The 15,654-nt window shown below is 41.5% G+C and overlaps 1 protein-coding gene across 2 annotated transcripts in view; it reads right to left on the reverse strand.

The window, feature by feature from the left end:
• The window catches only part of PXT1 (peroxisomal testis enriched protein 1), a 35,330-nt gene extending 19,676 nt beyond the window's left edge, over positions 1-15,654 (reverse strand). The window contains exon 1 of one of the 2 annotated variants that reach the window (XM_009205023.3): positions 1,332-1,368. In XM_009205023.3, the coding sequence (XP_009203287.1) occupies positions 1,332-1,347 (16 nt within the window). In that variant the 5' untranslated portion in view covers positions 1,348-1,368. Of the gene's footprint in view, positions 1-1,331; positions 1,369-15,151 lie in introns of those variants that run through there. The other variant, XM_021937182.2, reaches the window with a different exon arrangement.

A 15,654-nucleotide genomic window follows, 5' to 3' on the forward strand; every position in this document is an offset into this window, starting at 1 on the left:
CTAGAGTGAAATTCAAAATAATAAAAGGAGAAGAAGAAAGAGAATAAAGAGAGAAGGAGAGAAAGAAAGAAGGAAGGCAGGAAGGTAGAAAGAGAGAAAGAGAGAGAGGAAGAGAGGAAGAGAGGAAGGGAGGAAGGGAGGAAGAGAGGAAGGGAGAAAGAGAGAAAGAGGAAGGGGGAGGAAGGGAAAGACAGGAAGAAAGAAAAAAGGAAGAAGGCAAGAAGAAAGAAAAAGAAAAGGAAGGAAGGGAGGAAGGAAGGAAAGAAGGAAGGAAGGAAGGAAGGAAGGAAGCAATCCAGACCATTATTTAACGGAAGAGGTCAAACCCTGTGGTGAAAGCAGAAGCTTCTTTATGGACGTTGGCACCTCAAACTAAAGGTCTCTTTGTTCTGGCATTTGGGGGACACAGAGCTAGAAACTAACTCATCTCCCTAAATCCCAGACAACTCAAAACCCTCCTATGCACCATCTGAGCCTCCATTAGAGAGAGTCCTGGAGAGGCACTCAGGTATAGTGGTAGAATTTTGAAGCCAGAAAGCTTGGGTTCAAATATAAAATCTGCCACATATTAACTATGTAACCTGCCACAAGTTATCCATTCTGTCCATGCCTCAGTTTCTTCATTTGTAAAACGGCAATAGGAATGTATTATTTCATTCATTCTAAGATTTTTAATACAAGAATAATCAGTATGTGTCTTATAATCTTATAAAGACATGTCATACTTCAACAGCATTATTTACCTTTTTAGTAGTAAACAAAATAATGGTTCATCTTACAATTGATGGAATAGTAAACTGAATGAAATACTATGGCCAGGCACAGTGGCTTAATGCCTGTAATCCCAAAACTTTGGGATGCCAAGGTGGGCGGATCACCTGAGGTCAGGAGTTTGAGACCAGCCTGGCCAACATAGGGAAACCCCGTCTGTACTAAAAATACAAAAATTAGCCGGGCATTGTGGCACGCACCTGTAATCCCAGCTACTTGGGAAGCTGAGGCAGGAGAATTGCTTGAACCCAGGAGGTGGAGGTTGCAGTGAGTCAAGATCGCACCACTGCACTCCAGCCTGGGCAACAAGAGTGAAACTCTATCTCAAAAAAGAAAGAAAAGAAAAGAAAAGACCATAGTAACTACCTCATAGAGGAGTTGTTGAGATGACTTAATAAGTTAATATATTTAACTTACACAGAACTATGCCTAGAACGCAGGTAAACACTGTATAAATGTTAGTTATTACTACCCACCTGGGGGAACAGTTCTCACATAACAGCAGAAAAAACCCACACTAGCTACCCACTGTATCTTTCACTAAAATAACAAAGAATTACCTGCAAGGTGGCTCATGCCTGTAACCCAAGCACTTTGGGAGGCAAAGGCAGGAGGATCACTTGAGGCCAAGAGTTCAAAAGCAACCTGGGTAACATAGTGAGACCCCATCTCTACAAAATAAAAACAAACAAAAAATTAGCCAGGCATGGTGATGTGTGTCTGTAGTCCCACCTACTCAGAGGCCGAGGTGAGAAGGTCATTTGAGCCCAAGATGTTGAGGTTGCACTGAGCCAAGATCTTGCCACTGCTCTCCAGCCTGGGTAACAGAGTAAGACCTTGCCAAAAAAATAAATACCAGATAAACAAAACAGTAATTCTGAAGAAAACACATAATTCAGTGAACAGAAAATAATGTTTGCAAATTCTAATGTATGTGTTTAGAGAGGTTTTTAAAAATAAGAGTGGAGCCAGGCGCAGTGGCTTACACTTGTAGTCCCAGCACTTTGGGAGGCCGAGGCGGGAGGATTGCCTGAGGTCAGGAGTTTGAGACCAGCCTGGCCAACATGGTGAAACCCTGTCTCTACTAAAAACAGAAAAATTGCCAGGCGCGGTGGCGCATGCCTGTAATCCCAGCTACTCGGGAGGCTGAGGCAGGAGAATCGCTTGAACCCGGGAGGCGGAGGTTGCGGTGAGCCGAGATCGCGCCATTGCACTCCCGCCTGGGCAAAAAGAGTGAAACTCCGTCTCAAAAAAAAAAAAAAACAGAAAGAAAGAAAAAAGAAAAATTAGCCGGGCGTGCACCTGTAATCCTAGCTACTCGGGAGGCGAAGGCAGGTGAATCGCTTGAACCCAGGAGGTGGAGGTTGCAGTGAGCCGAGATCCCGCCACTGCACTCCAGCCTGGGTGACAGAGCAAGACTCCGTCTCAAAAATAAAAACAAAAATTAAAAAAATAGGCCGGGCGCGGTGGCTCACGCCTGTCACCCCAGCACTTTGGGAGGCCGAAGCGGGCGGATCACGCGGTCAAGAAATCCAGACCATCGTGGCTAACATGGTGAAACCCCGTCTCTACGAAAAATGCAAAATTAAGCTGCGTGTGGTGGTGCGCGCCTATAGTCCTAGCTACTCGGAAGGCTGAGGCAGAAGAATCGCTTGAACCTGGGAGGCAGAGGTTGCAGTGAGCCGAGATCGTGCCACTGCATTCCAGCCTGGCGACAGAGCGAGACTCCGTCTCAAAAAAAAAAAAAGAGACTCTTGAAATCCTGGGTTCAAGCGATTCTCTTATCTTGGCTCCCAGGAGCCACTGCACCTGGCCTGTTTAGAGACAGACTTAAGACAATATTATGTTCATAAAACAAAAGAGAATGCTATGAAAAAAGAAAAATCCTAGAACAAAATCTTTCAGATTTCAAAAATATGATTGCCAAAATTAAAAATACAATTGATAGCCTGAAAAAAGTTAAGTCAAGGAAATCTCAGCGGAAAAAAAAAAAAAAAATCAGAAGTTGAAAAACATGAGAGAAAAGATAGGCAATACAGAGGAACAATATGGAAGGACCAGCATCTGATTAATAGAAATTCCAGGAAGAGTGAAACAGAGGAGGAAATAAATGAACAATGCAAAACAGCTTCCCAGACCTAAAGGGCACAAACATTCATATTAGAAAATCCTACCAAGTTCTTAGGACAGCAAATGGGGAAATAAAAACCTTACCCTTTGAACATATTGAAATTTCAAAACACCAAGGATAAATATAAGGAGACTCTTTAAAGCATTTGAGGAGAAACAGGAATTCATTCGGCAACGGACTTCCCATCAACAACAATGGATACTAGAATATAGTGGGAGAAATTTTTTAATGCCCTCAAAGGTTTTATAAAAAATTATTTTCAATCTAGAATTCTATGCCCAGCTAAACTGTCAGTATGTGAGAGGTGGGGCCAGGCACAGTGGCTCACCGTAATCCCAACACTTTGGGAGTCTGAGATGAGTGGGCTGCTTGAGCCCAGGAGTTTGAGACCAGTCTGGACAATATAGTGAGACTCCCATCGGTACAAAAACTTTAAAAATTAGCCACATGTGGTGGCATGAGCCTGTAGTCCTTGATACTCAAGAGGCTGAGGCAGAGGGATAGGTTGAGCCCAGGAATTCAAGGTTACAATGAGCTAAAGATCACTGCACTGCACTCCAGCCTGGGAAACAGGGTGAGAGCTTGTCTCTAAAAATATAAAAATAAAAATACAAAATATGTGAGAATTGAATGAAGACATTTGCATACATGCAAGGACTCAGGAATTTTTCTCCCATACACCATTTGTTAGGAAGTCTCTTGAGGAAGTATTCCAGTAAAACACAATAAATAGAGTAAGACTAAATTAAGAAAGAAAAAGCCACAAGATTTAACAACAGGTGGGTCCAACCATGTGTACGGAAGTCCCAGGATCTCAATGGTGCAATGTGCCTAGAGAGTAACCAGATTGGAGCAAGAGAACAACTCTCAAAGGGTAGTTCCCAGTGGAAAGGGAGACTTGGTGGAAGCAACTGTATGGTTTAGAACTTGGGGAAGTTTGAGGATGTAATAATTACAAATCACATGGATGAGGGGAGGAAAGGAAATGAGAAAGTCTGGAAAACAATAAAAGATCATATAGGAAGCTTATAGTCCAAATATGAAGCAAATTAAAATGTGGCTTAAGTTTAAACTGAAGGGATTGTTTTATACTTCCTTCCAAAAAGATATTCCTCTGTGTTAAACCTGGCAGTGCTTTATCTGCATAATTAGGCATAATTTTAGGTGATTTTTCTCAAGGTAAAGTCATTCCAGGAGTCTTCACTGCTGGTAGCCACCACCCCTAAGTCCCAGACTGTTAAAAGGAATTTCAAGAAAGTATTTGAACATTACCTTTGGAATGTTGACACAATGTGGAAAAAAATGAGGTTGAAAGTACTGGAAGTCTTGGCCTCTCCACATTCTGGGCCATCTGCTGACAGTTTGGAAAATACATGTCTCCCTTTCTCAGAGACAAACCACCTCACCAGAACTCAAGGCTTCATGTCAAACTCAAAGTGACCTCTTCTTTTAGTTGAGGAAAGTGGTTTCTTTTATGAGGACTTTAAAGCATTAGCTAGTGCTTTAAATTCAATCGTTTTGAAGATGCAAATATTTCAAGTACAAAATCAATAGTTATGGCACCATCTCAAAAGGCATGTCCTTTCATAATCAAACTTATTATAGTTAAAAGTTTAATTCTTAACAATCTGTGGTCTGAATAATAATTTCAAAATAATTTGCTTAAATTTAGCAGGCCTACAAATCAATCTCAGGAAGGCTCAAAGTCTCTTGCCAAGGACAAATTGATCCTTTAAAAAGAATTGCTGGCCAGGCATGGTGGCTCACGCTTGTAATCCCAGCACTTTGGGAGCTGAGGTAGATGGATCATCTGAGGTCAGGAGTTCGAGACCAGCCTGGCCAACATGGTGAAACCTCGTCTCTACTAAAAATACAAAAATTAGCCAGGCATGATAGCATATGCCTGTAATCTCAGCTACTAGGGGGTGCTGAGGTAGAAGAATTGCTTGAACCTGGGAGGTGGAGCCTGCAGTGAACTGAGATCGCACCACTGCACTGCAGCCTTGGCAACATAGTTAGACTGTGTCTCAAAAATAAATAAATAAATAAATAAATAAATAAATAAATAAATAAATAAAATAAAACAAAAAAGAATTGCTGGTATAACCCAGGCTCTAAGTATCAGAAAAGAGAACTGGTCTTGCAGTAGGGATGAATGGAAATTTTCATGATAGTGAGCATGAATTTGAGTTACCAAACTGGACTTGGCATCAATATGTGTAGACTGCTCTTCTAAAGTGTCCTGATGAAGGAATGAGAGAATTGGCAGTAGCTGGAGGAAGTGTGTTGCAGGAACTTTCTCAATTGAGTCTTCAGCAGGTTTGCAGATTGAGGAGAGGAATTAGATCAGGAGCAACAGAAAATGGGAGATACAGTAGGGCAAATTGTTGAGGTGAAGTCCCAGAAGTTAAGGAGGAATGTGAATACAAATATGAGGATTAGTTTTGAACAGGAGGAGGGTTCCTCCTTCCTTTGAGACAGGACAGGAGATAAGATATGATGCTCATTTAAGGAAGTCTGGAAGAAGTGAGGAAGATTCAGGTATTTACCCTTGATGACATCAATTTTGTATATGAAACAGGAGACTGGTCCATCTGCTAAGAAGGAAAGAGATCCTGAAGTGTTTGAAATTAGTCACTACCAGAAATTTAAAAAGTGGCAGGGCAGGATGGCTCATGTCTGCAATCCCAGCACTTTGGGAAGCTTAGGCAGGAGCATCACTTGAGCCCAATAATTTGAAACCAGCCTGGGCAATATAGACCAAGACCCTGTCTCTACCAAAAAAAAAAAAAAAAAAGAAAGAAAGAAAGAAAAATAGCCAGGTGTGATGGAGTGCACCTGTGGTCCTAACTACTCAGAAGGCTGAAGTGGGAGGATCGCTGGAGCCCAGGAGCTGGGGGCTACAGTGAGCTATGATCACGCCACTGCACTCCTGCCTTGGCAACAAAGACCCAGACCCTATCTCTCAAAAGAAGAAATAAACAGAAATGGAAAAAAGAAAACTGACAAGACCCAAAGACCACCCTTATTTCTCCCCAAAACAGAGAAGAAAAAAATACGTATTTGACCTTGATGTGCATTATCTTTTCATCTGGCAAGGGTCCTAAACTTGTACCTAAAGAAAAAAAATTCATCCTATCCTTCTGTAGAAAATGGTGCAAGTTCTGTCTCAACTACTTTCTGACTTCCTGTTCTTAAATAAGCCTCAATTTCTCCGTGCCTCAGTTTCCCATTTTTAAAAAGGGACCTTCTGATCATTATGACAATTAAACAATGATGTTCATAAAGTACTTACTATACAATAAATCCTGTATTATATAAATGTCAGCTACTATCACTAGACCTGGTGATAGACACTATATAGATACTATAATGTAAACCAAGTTTATTGGTTTGTAACTTTAAGAAACAACTTATGGATAGCATGGAAGAGCTGATTGTGGCTGGAGGTCAGAATGCAAATGTTAACAACTTCAAAAATGTAAGAATTAAAAAATATGGGGAGCAAATAGCAGGCTCCAGAAGACTGGGTGAGAAGACATAGAAGTTAGTATCTTCATCTTACAAAATGAGAGTTCATGTGATATTGCTGAAAATGGATCGAATAAGAAATAGGAGTGCAAATTATTTAAGTTTATGAAGACAACAGAGAGAAATATTAAAATAATTTAACAGCCAGGCACAGTGGCTCGCGCCTGTTATCCCAGCACTTTGGGAAGCCAAGGCGGGCAGATCACCTGAGGTCAGGAGTTTGAGACCAGCCTGGCCAACATGGTGAAACCCCATCTCTACTAAAAATACAAAAAGTAGCCGGGTGTGGTGGCGGGCACCTATAATCCCAGCTACTCGGGAGGCTGAGGCAGGAAAATCACTTGAATCAGGGATGCAGAGGTTGCAGTGAACCAAGATCGCGCCATGGCACTCCAGCCTGGGGAACAGAGCAAGACTTCGTCTCAAAATAATAATAATAATTTAACATCAAATATGAGAAAAAGGAGGGTGCGGTATGAGCTAAACCTCATCTGTCATGTCAAGGAGTCAATGGATGATATGAATATGATTAACCAAGAGATAGTGGGCCAGGCATGGTGGCTCACTCCTGCAATCCCAGCACTTCGGGAGACAGTGGCAGGAGGATCACTTGAGCCCAGGAGTTTCAGACCAGCCTGGGCAACATAGTGAGACTTCGTCTCTAAAAAGAAAAAAAAAAAAAAATCAAAAACTTAGCCAGGCATGGTGGTGCATGCCTGCAGTCCCAGCTACTCGGGAGGCTGAGGTGGCAGGATCACTTGAGCCCAGGAGGTCAAGGCTGCAGTGAGCTGAGATTGCACCAATGCACTCCAGCCTCGGAGACACAGTGAGATCCTGTTTCAAAAAAAAAGCAAGAAAAGAAAAGAAAAAAAAAGAAAGAGAGGAATAAATGTAAAGGCACATTATTTAGAATACTGGTTCTGAATGCTGGCTGCACAAGACAATCAGCTTGGAGGCTTAAAAAGTAATTTTGTTAGTCTGGGAATGAGACTACACATAGGTGTTTTTTTTTGTTGTTGTTGTTTGTTTTTTAAGCTCCCCAGCTGATTCTAACATGCACCCAGGGATAAGAATCATGGATCTAGAAAACCGGAAAACATGACCAATTAAGGAATTTCACTTCTAGTAAAGGAATGGTGGGATGGGGTGGAGGTGTGAAGGACAGGCTGGACACTGACTTTGTATTTATTCATTCATTCACTCAACAAATAGAGGGCTTTCTATGTGCCAGGCGCTGGTCCAAGTCCCTTTTCACCATAAGCTCTCTGTACTAGTTGATTTGTTTCCATGAACCTGAGTTGCTTTGATTTTAAAATTAATGCAACAAATATACAGCATCATTATACAAATCCACACTTTTAAACACATTGGGCAACTATTGAGAACCACTTCTGCTGAGTGGAAAAGGCAGCCACCTACACAGAGTGATAGAGATTGAAAAAAAAAAAAAATCACCTTTCACCATGGGCAGCCAGGCTGCAAGGTGACTGGGAGAAGACAAAGGGAAGAGTGCCTAAGAGCACTGGAGAGTACCCACTCACTTCCACCGTTACATTCCCACTCTCCTCCAGAGGCCACCGAGCAACAGCTGCCAGCTGGGTTCGAAGATCTCTGACAGTAATGGTCCCCAAAACTCCAGGACCCTATGACAGAGTAAAGAGTGGCAGAGGGAAGATAGTGTGGGGCAGGGAGGGCCAGGGCATTAATTCACTTCAGCCAAAGGTAAGTCCCTAAGTCGGTGGCTTACAGCCTTCTGATCAAAATTGCAACCCTATTGCCTGTCATTTCAGTTTTCTATAAAATTGTATCTTGAAACATAACACATACTCCTGAGATCCTCACTTCAAACCATTTTGAAATAACACCCTAATGATTAGTTGACAATCACCTGAAAAAAAAGTGAGGATATCAATAAGGGTTGAGAGCTCACCCAGGAGAGAAGGTACTCACACAGGAATCAACTGGGAAGACTGAACAAATTTCACCTACTTCCAAATGGGCTAGGCCTGCCTGTGCCAATCAAAAGCATATTGATTTATAACTATTAGTTTAACAGAATAACTAATCATAACTAATTATCACTTGAGAAATACAAACTCTAATATCTGCATCAGGAAAGTGAAATACAAGTTGGGTAAGTTTCAATAATGGACACTGGGAGAAATGAAGGAGCTACAAGGAAACCAACAAGCCTTGGGCAGCTCAGTGATCAGGGCAGTTAGGTAGGCAAAGAGGCAGAGGAGGAAGGAGGCAGGAAGGAAAGCAGTGAGTGTGCCAAAAGCAAGAGGTGTATTTTGCATGTTGAAACTTGACATAATGATTATTTATATTTTGTGCCTGTCTAAACAATAGTGAAATCCTTGAGGGCAAGTATCTATTGCATAACTCTTAAGACCTAGCTCAGTGCCCTATACATAGGAAGTACTCTATAGATATTTGTTGATTAGGTTAGAGTTGGATGAAAAAGGTCAACTACTCTGTAACTTTATCTAAAAACAGCACTACCTTTCCATTTGTCTTGAAGTCAGCTCTCCTTTCATTTAAAGTTGTAAAACAGCAACAATAATGCACATTCATATATTTAAAGCTCTCGGTTTAGAACCAGGTGAAATATTTGGCCTTTGATCAACAATGGTCCCCAAATCTCCAAGACCCTACAACAGAGTCAAGAGTGGGAGGGAGAAGATAGTGTGGGAAGAAAGAGCCAGGGTCTCAAAGCATTGATTCACCTCAGCCCAAGGGTAAGCACCCAAGTAGGTGGGTTTAGGGCTAGGCTTTTCACTGTACATCTTTTCATTTATTTATTTTTCTAAACAAGAAAATCTAGTTTTTAAGCAAACACTTATATGGCACTTACAATATGTCAGCCACTGTTGTAAAAGCTTGGAGATACTCTCACAATTGCTAGTGGGAGTTTAGATTGGTACAACCTGTGTAGGGAGCAATGCTATCTATCTATCTATCAAATTTTACAAACAGAAATATGTCTAAGGTTATCTGTTACAGCATTGGTTTCAATATTAAGTAATTGGAAACAGCCCAAGTGTAAGTCAATAAGGAACAGTTTAAATAAATTATGGTATATCCACACAATGGAATACTATGCCACTGTAAAAAAACAATAAGGAAGTTATTTAAGCATTAATGCAGAAGGATCTCCAAATCATATTAAGTGACAAAGCAAGTAAGAATTGTGTGCTTAATACGATACTTTTCATCCAAAAATAGGAACAAAAATCCATATTCACAATTGTCCATGTTTGCATAAAGAAATTCTGGAAAGATACCTGAGAATCTAAGAACAATAGTTGCCTAAGATAGGGAACTAGGGGAGTGAGAACTGAGCAGATGGGGGACAAGAATGAAAGAGATAGTCTTTGCTGTATGCCTTTTCATATTTTTTATTTTTCTAGCCAAGAAAATGTATTTTTAAGCAAACATATAGCACTTACAATGTAGTATGAAATTAAAATTGGTAAGTCACTTATTAATTAATAAATACTTATTCAAAATTTAAATTTAAAAGTATCTCAGGGCCAGGTGCGGTGACTCACACCTGTAATTCCAGCACTTTGGGAGTCCAAGGTGGGTAGATCACCTGAGGTCAGGAGTTTGAGAACAGCCTGGCCAACATGGTGAAGCCCCATCTCTACTAAAAATACAAAAAAAAATTAGCTGGGCATGGTGGTGTTTGCCTGTAATCCCAGCTACTGGGAAGGTTGAGGCAAGAAGATCCCTTGAACCCGGGAGGCGGAGGTTGCAGCGAGCTGAGATTGTGCCACTGTGCTCCAGCTTGGGCAACAGATAGAGACTCTGTCTCAAAAAAAAGTACCTCGCAAGTGTCATATTGTGGTTATGCAGAAAAATATCCTTGTTCTTAGAATAAAGCAAATGAGGCAAAATCAAACAACAACAACAAAAAACCAAGGCCAGGTGTGGCTGACATCTGTAATCCCAACATTTTGGGATGACAAGGCAGGATCACTTGAGCCCAGGAGTTAAGATAAGCCTGGGCAACAAAGTGAGATGCTATCTCTACAAAAACACAAAAAATTAGCTGGGCCCAGTGACGCATGCCTATGGTCCCAGCTACTTGGGAGACTGAGGCAGGAAGACCACTTGAGCCTAGGAGTTCAAGGCTGCCATGAGCTATGATCGCACTACTGCACTTCAGTCTGAGCGACTGAGTCTCAAAAAGACCCTGTCTCAAAAAAAGCAAAACAAAGCAAAACTGACTAATCTGTGGGAAGGGTTTATGAATAACCATAGAGTTAATTTTGTCACTTTTCTGTAGATTTAAAATTTTCCAAGACAAATATTAGGGGAGAAAAAGTATCTCAGGAAAGTTCTTAAAACTTAAATAGAACTTTTTAGTTTCTACAGACTTTTAAAAATATTTTAGACAGTGTGTTTCGCTACATTGCCCAGGCTGATCTTAGACTCCTGGGCTCAAGCAATCCTCCCATCTCAGCCTCTGGAGTAGCTGGGATTTCAGAGGCAAGCCACTGCACTAGTTTGGTTTCTACAAACTCTTTAGACTGGTTTTCAAGGCCCTTGGAATGTATTTCAACTGATTGGTTCAACCTCCTTACTCGTCTTTTAGAACCTTATGCTCTAACTAAATTGTATCTTTATCTGACCAAATCTTACCTCAATGATTTTTGAAAATTACTTTCGCTAAGATGCCTTTTTTGAGTCTTCCAAAATCATGTGATCTCTCACTACTTTGTCTACAGCACTTTTAGTTCTATTGGGATATATCATATCCTACGATTTGTTACAGTCATTGTATATTTTTCTTATACAAAACAACAGATAATGCATATTAGACTGTATATTAATATATATTGTATATTAAATGTATATTGATATTATATTAGATATGTATACTTACCTATTGGGTAGCACTGTCTTTAACAATCATTGTAGGTTACAACCAGGCACTCCCTAAGAACTTGGAATTAAGAGAACAAATGTCTCCTGAGAACTGAGGGGCAAGATGAATGTATGTATAGTGGAAATGGGTGAGGTGGGCAGTCATTGGAAGGGGAGAGGCTCCCAGTGCTCCCTTGTACAAGCTGCTCCCTCTGTCTGCAACCTCCAACCCCCTTAACCCCTTCAGGTCTCATGTCAGGGGTTGCATCTTGAGGCAAGCCTTCTTTGATCTCCCTGCTAGGTCAAATCCCCCATTATGGCATCTAGACCTCTCCTTAGCACTTATCACATTATATTTAACATTGATATGTGCAATTAACTACTGTCTGCTTCCTTTACCAGACCATATGCTCCATGATTGAAGGAACTGGTACTGTTTTTATTTATCATTGTCATCTCAGTACCTAGCACAGTGCCTGGAATATAGTAGGTCCTAGTATTTCTGGAATGAACGAATTAAAAAAGAAAATGTTTATCTAGAGGAGGAAGGGTTGGTAAGCCTTCGAAGCAAAAAATTTAAAAAAGCAGAAGTAAGCAAAGCACTCTTAAAGAGAAAAATAAGTTAAATTGAACTCTACTGAATTCTACAATTATATTTCCCATTTATACTACTTACACACACATGCACACACATTTATTTAGCCCTTTCCTATCTGTAATTATTACACTACTGGCCCTTGTCAAATCATTCCATTCCCGCACAGCAATGGTGCGCAGGGCCTCCTTTTGCTTTTACTCATCTTTGTTTCCCCAGGAGTTTCTAATTTCCCTTAAATGATGTGTATCAGGATGGTTGCTCCGGATTTCCCACGACCCTCAACTCTTCTAAGAAAAAGTGGCTTTGAATTTCCCATACAAAAATTATGTATTTTCCCCCGAAGAGTTAGGTTTGTACGTGTAGAGTGCCCCCAAAGAGATAAATCTTGGCTTCAGCGAGTCACATTCCTGCCAATGAAAGGCTTGTGATTTCCATTTTCAGTCAGTCTGTGTCACAGCCCGGGACAGAAGCCACTGAGGGGAGAGGTGGACCTCCTCAATCTTCTGCTTCCTCAGTAAGAGTTTTCCTCTGGACAGTACTTAGGCATTGTCTCAGGCTCCCCGCCAGAGAGCGCCCCCCAGGTCCTCCGAACGACCTCGCGCACCCGTGAGACGCCCGCTCCCGCCCTAGGCTTTCTGTGGAGGAAAAAGCGCGCGCGGACGAGCAGGTTAGGCGATAGAGGTCACGTGGGCCAGCTGTGGCCAATGGGGAGGGCGCATGGTGGCGCGGCCGGGGACCGCGCGCGCATAGCTCGCCTCGGGCTACTGGCGGGAGCTGGAGTTAGGAAGGCTCGGTACCCGAATTATGCGCACCAGCGTTATTCTATTCGTCCTTGGTTACTCTGGCGTTCTCGACGCCGTAATAACAAGTTCGCGCCCTCTCATTCCGCACATCCCTCATTTCTTCAGTGGTATCATAAAGATGAAGGGGAGAAATGCGCTGCTGCCTGAACAGAAAGGCAACTTAGGTCTCCTGGGCCAGAAGTGGAAGGACATGGGAGGCACCTCTTTATTGGGAGATCCCTGGTTTCTAATTGTTTGGGAGGCATTGAAAGCACATTGGTGGCTCACCAGACTACCAGTCATATGTCAAAATAAGATTTGACATATAACTCGCGCATGTTAAAACGAGAGTTCTAGGTATGAAAACAAGCATGTACTTTAGCTAGTGGGTTGTTACTCTATAAATCAAGGGCAGCAGCGTTAGTAACTCTTCACCTGCCTCTTCTTTTGAAGTGAAACTGTAATTAGAAAAGCATTTGAGGCAAAAGTAGCAACGCCCACAGAACACCTCGGAAGACAGCGATCAGCTTCACAAGGAATCTGAGGATCAGGAGGTGGAGTGTGAAAACATACTGGAAAGGGTTTACAATAAAATATAAAATCTTAGAATAGTGGCGACGATTTGCACAACTTTGTGAGTATACTAAAACCCTCTGTACTGTGCACTTTAAAAGGGTGAACTTTATGTTAAGTGAATTACGTCTCAAAAATAAATACAAGTTCCTAGAACGTGTTCATAGGTGACACAATCTCCGACTTTGGGGAATAATTGTTGACAACGGAATTAACAAATGAAGATGCAGGCGGGGCGCGGTGGCTCACGCCTGTAATCCCAGCACTTTAGGAGGCCGAGGCGGGCAGATCACGAGGTCAGGAGATCGAGACCATCCTGGCTAACACGGTGAAACCCTGTCTCTACTAAAAATACAAAAATTAGCTGGACCTAATGGCGGGCGCCTGTAGTGCCAGCTACTCGGGAGGCTGAGGCAGGAGAATGGCGTGAACCCGGGAGGCGGAGCTTGCAGTGAGCAGAGATCGCCCCACTGTACTCCAGCCTGGGCGACAGAGCGAGACTCCGTCTCAAAAAAAAAAAAAAAAAAAAGAAGAAGAAGATTCAAAATTTCAGTCAATTCAGTGCTTTCTAAAAAATGGATACCAGGCCGGGCACGGTGGCTCACGCCTGTAATCCCAGCACTTTGGGAGGTTGAGGCCGGCGGATCACTTGAGGTCAGGAGTCCAGCCTGGCCAACATGGTGGAAACCCCCTGGCTCTACTAAAAATATAAAAATTAGCCTGGCGTAGTGTCGGACGCCTGTAATCCCAGCTACTTGGAAGGCTGAGGCAGAAGAATCACTTGAATCCGGGAGGCGGAGGTTGCAGTGAACCGAGACTGTACCACTGCACTCCAACCTGGGCGACAAAGTGAGATTCTGTCTCAAAAAAACAAAACAAAACAAAAACAAAAACAAAAAAAGTATTTGGTGTGGTGGCAAGCAACTATCAGGATGCTTGAAATTTCCACTGTCTCAGGAGGCATGTAATTATTTTAAAATTAGATATTAGGTTGAAATTAATGTTCATAATCCCTCTCGGGTATCTAGCATATTTTTTATCTAAAATTCTAAAACCTCATAAATTTACCTAACACTGCCCTTTAATGCTCTTCAAAACATAAAACTTTACTTTTCCAGCATTCTGGGACATTTAGGAATCACATTTTTGCAACGTAAAATTTCAAATTTATCTTTCCTTCATGTTCTCTCTTCTAGTGGCAAAATCAAGAAGAAATCTAATCTGAATGTTCCCTACCTTAACAATACAGACACTATCAGGTCCAATTTAAAGACTAATTTTTATTAAAAGATAAATTTGATCTATTTTTAGCCCATTTGGAATTACCTTAATTGGTCATCACAGCAATGATTCAGGGCTAATAGAAACTAAAGAGATTTAGTACCATGAAGCAAAGTCACTTTTAGATTTTTGCCACCTAAGAACCGGGATGAATAGATTTTCTTATAGTTCATATTTAAATAATATATTTAATGTGATTCAGGCGCAGTGACTCACGCCTGTAATTCTAGCACTTTGGGAGGCTTATGAGGGGGGATCAATTGAGGTCAGGGGTTCAAGACCAGCCTGACCAACATGGTGAAACCCCGTCTCTACTAAAAATATGAAAAAATTAGCCAGGCATGGTGGCGGGTGCCTGCAATCCCAGCTACTCGGGAGGCTGAGGCAGGAGAATCACTTAAACCCAGGAGCTAGAGGTTGCAGAGAACCGAGATCGCACCACTGCACTCCAGCCTGGGCGACAGAGTGAGACTTCATCTCAAAAAAATAATAATAATAAAATAAATAAATAAATAAATATATAAAATGTCCAATTTTATGGTCTTAATATCAAGAAAAACACATGCTAAGTAAACTATTTATCTTAGTTTAATCCAAATAAGATCTTACCTGGGTTCCTTGACATTGCTGGAACTGGCTGGGAGCTGACAACTTGGGTCATGTATGCCTTCTGAAAACTGTATTTTACCCACAGTGATTTGCAACAATTTGTTACTTTGGGAGATGGATTGAGAACTTCTTTAGTTTCATAAACAATGCCATCATGTTTTTTCTTCTTGTTTTTTCCCTGTTGAAAAACATATTTTCAGAGGCTTTCCCCCATTTCTCAGTTAAATATTTGGTATTTTGGATAAATATTACTGTTTTAACAATATCAGCAGCATTTATTCCACATATAAGAGAGTTATGGATTAGAGTAGAAGGTGGATTAGAGTAGAAGGTGGACCAGAGTGAGGCCTTTTTCAATTTAGTTAAACATCTTTCTAGGCTGCTGCATCCTTATCACCTATTACACCTGCCTGCATCCTTATCTCCCATTAGTCTTTCTTCTCTCTCTCTTTTTTTTTCTTAGACGGAGTTTCGCTCTTGTTGCCCAGGCTGGTGTGCCATGG

This window comes from Papio anubis, chromosome 6, assembly GCF_008728515.1.
Source record: "Papio anubis isolate 15944 chromosome 6, Panubis1.0, whole genome shotgun sequence".
NCBI lineage: Eukaryota > Metazoa > Chordata > Mammalia > Primates > Cercopithecidae > Papio > Papio anubis.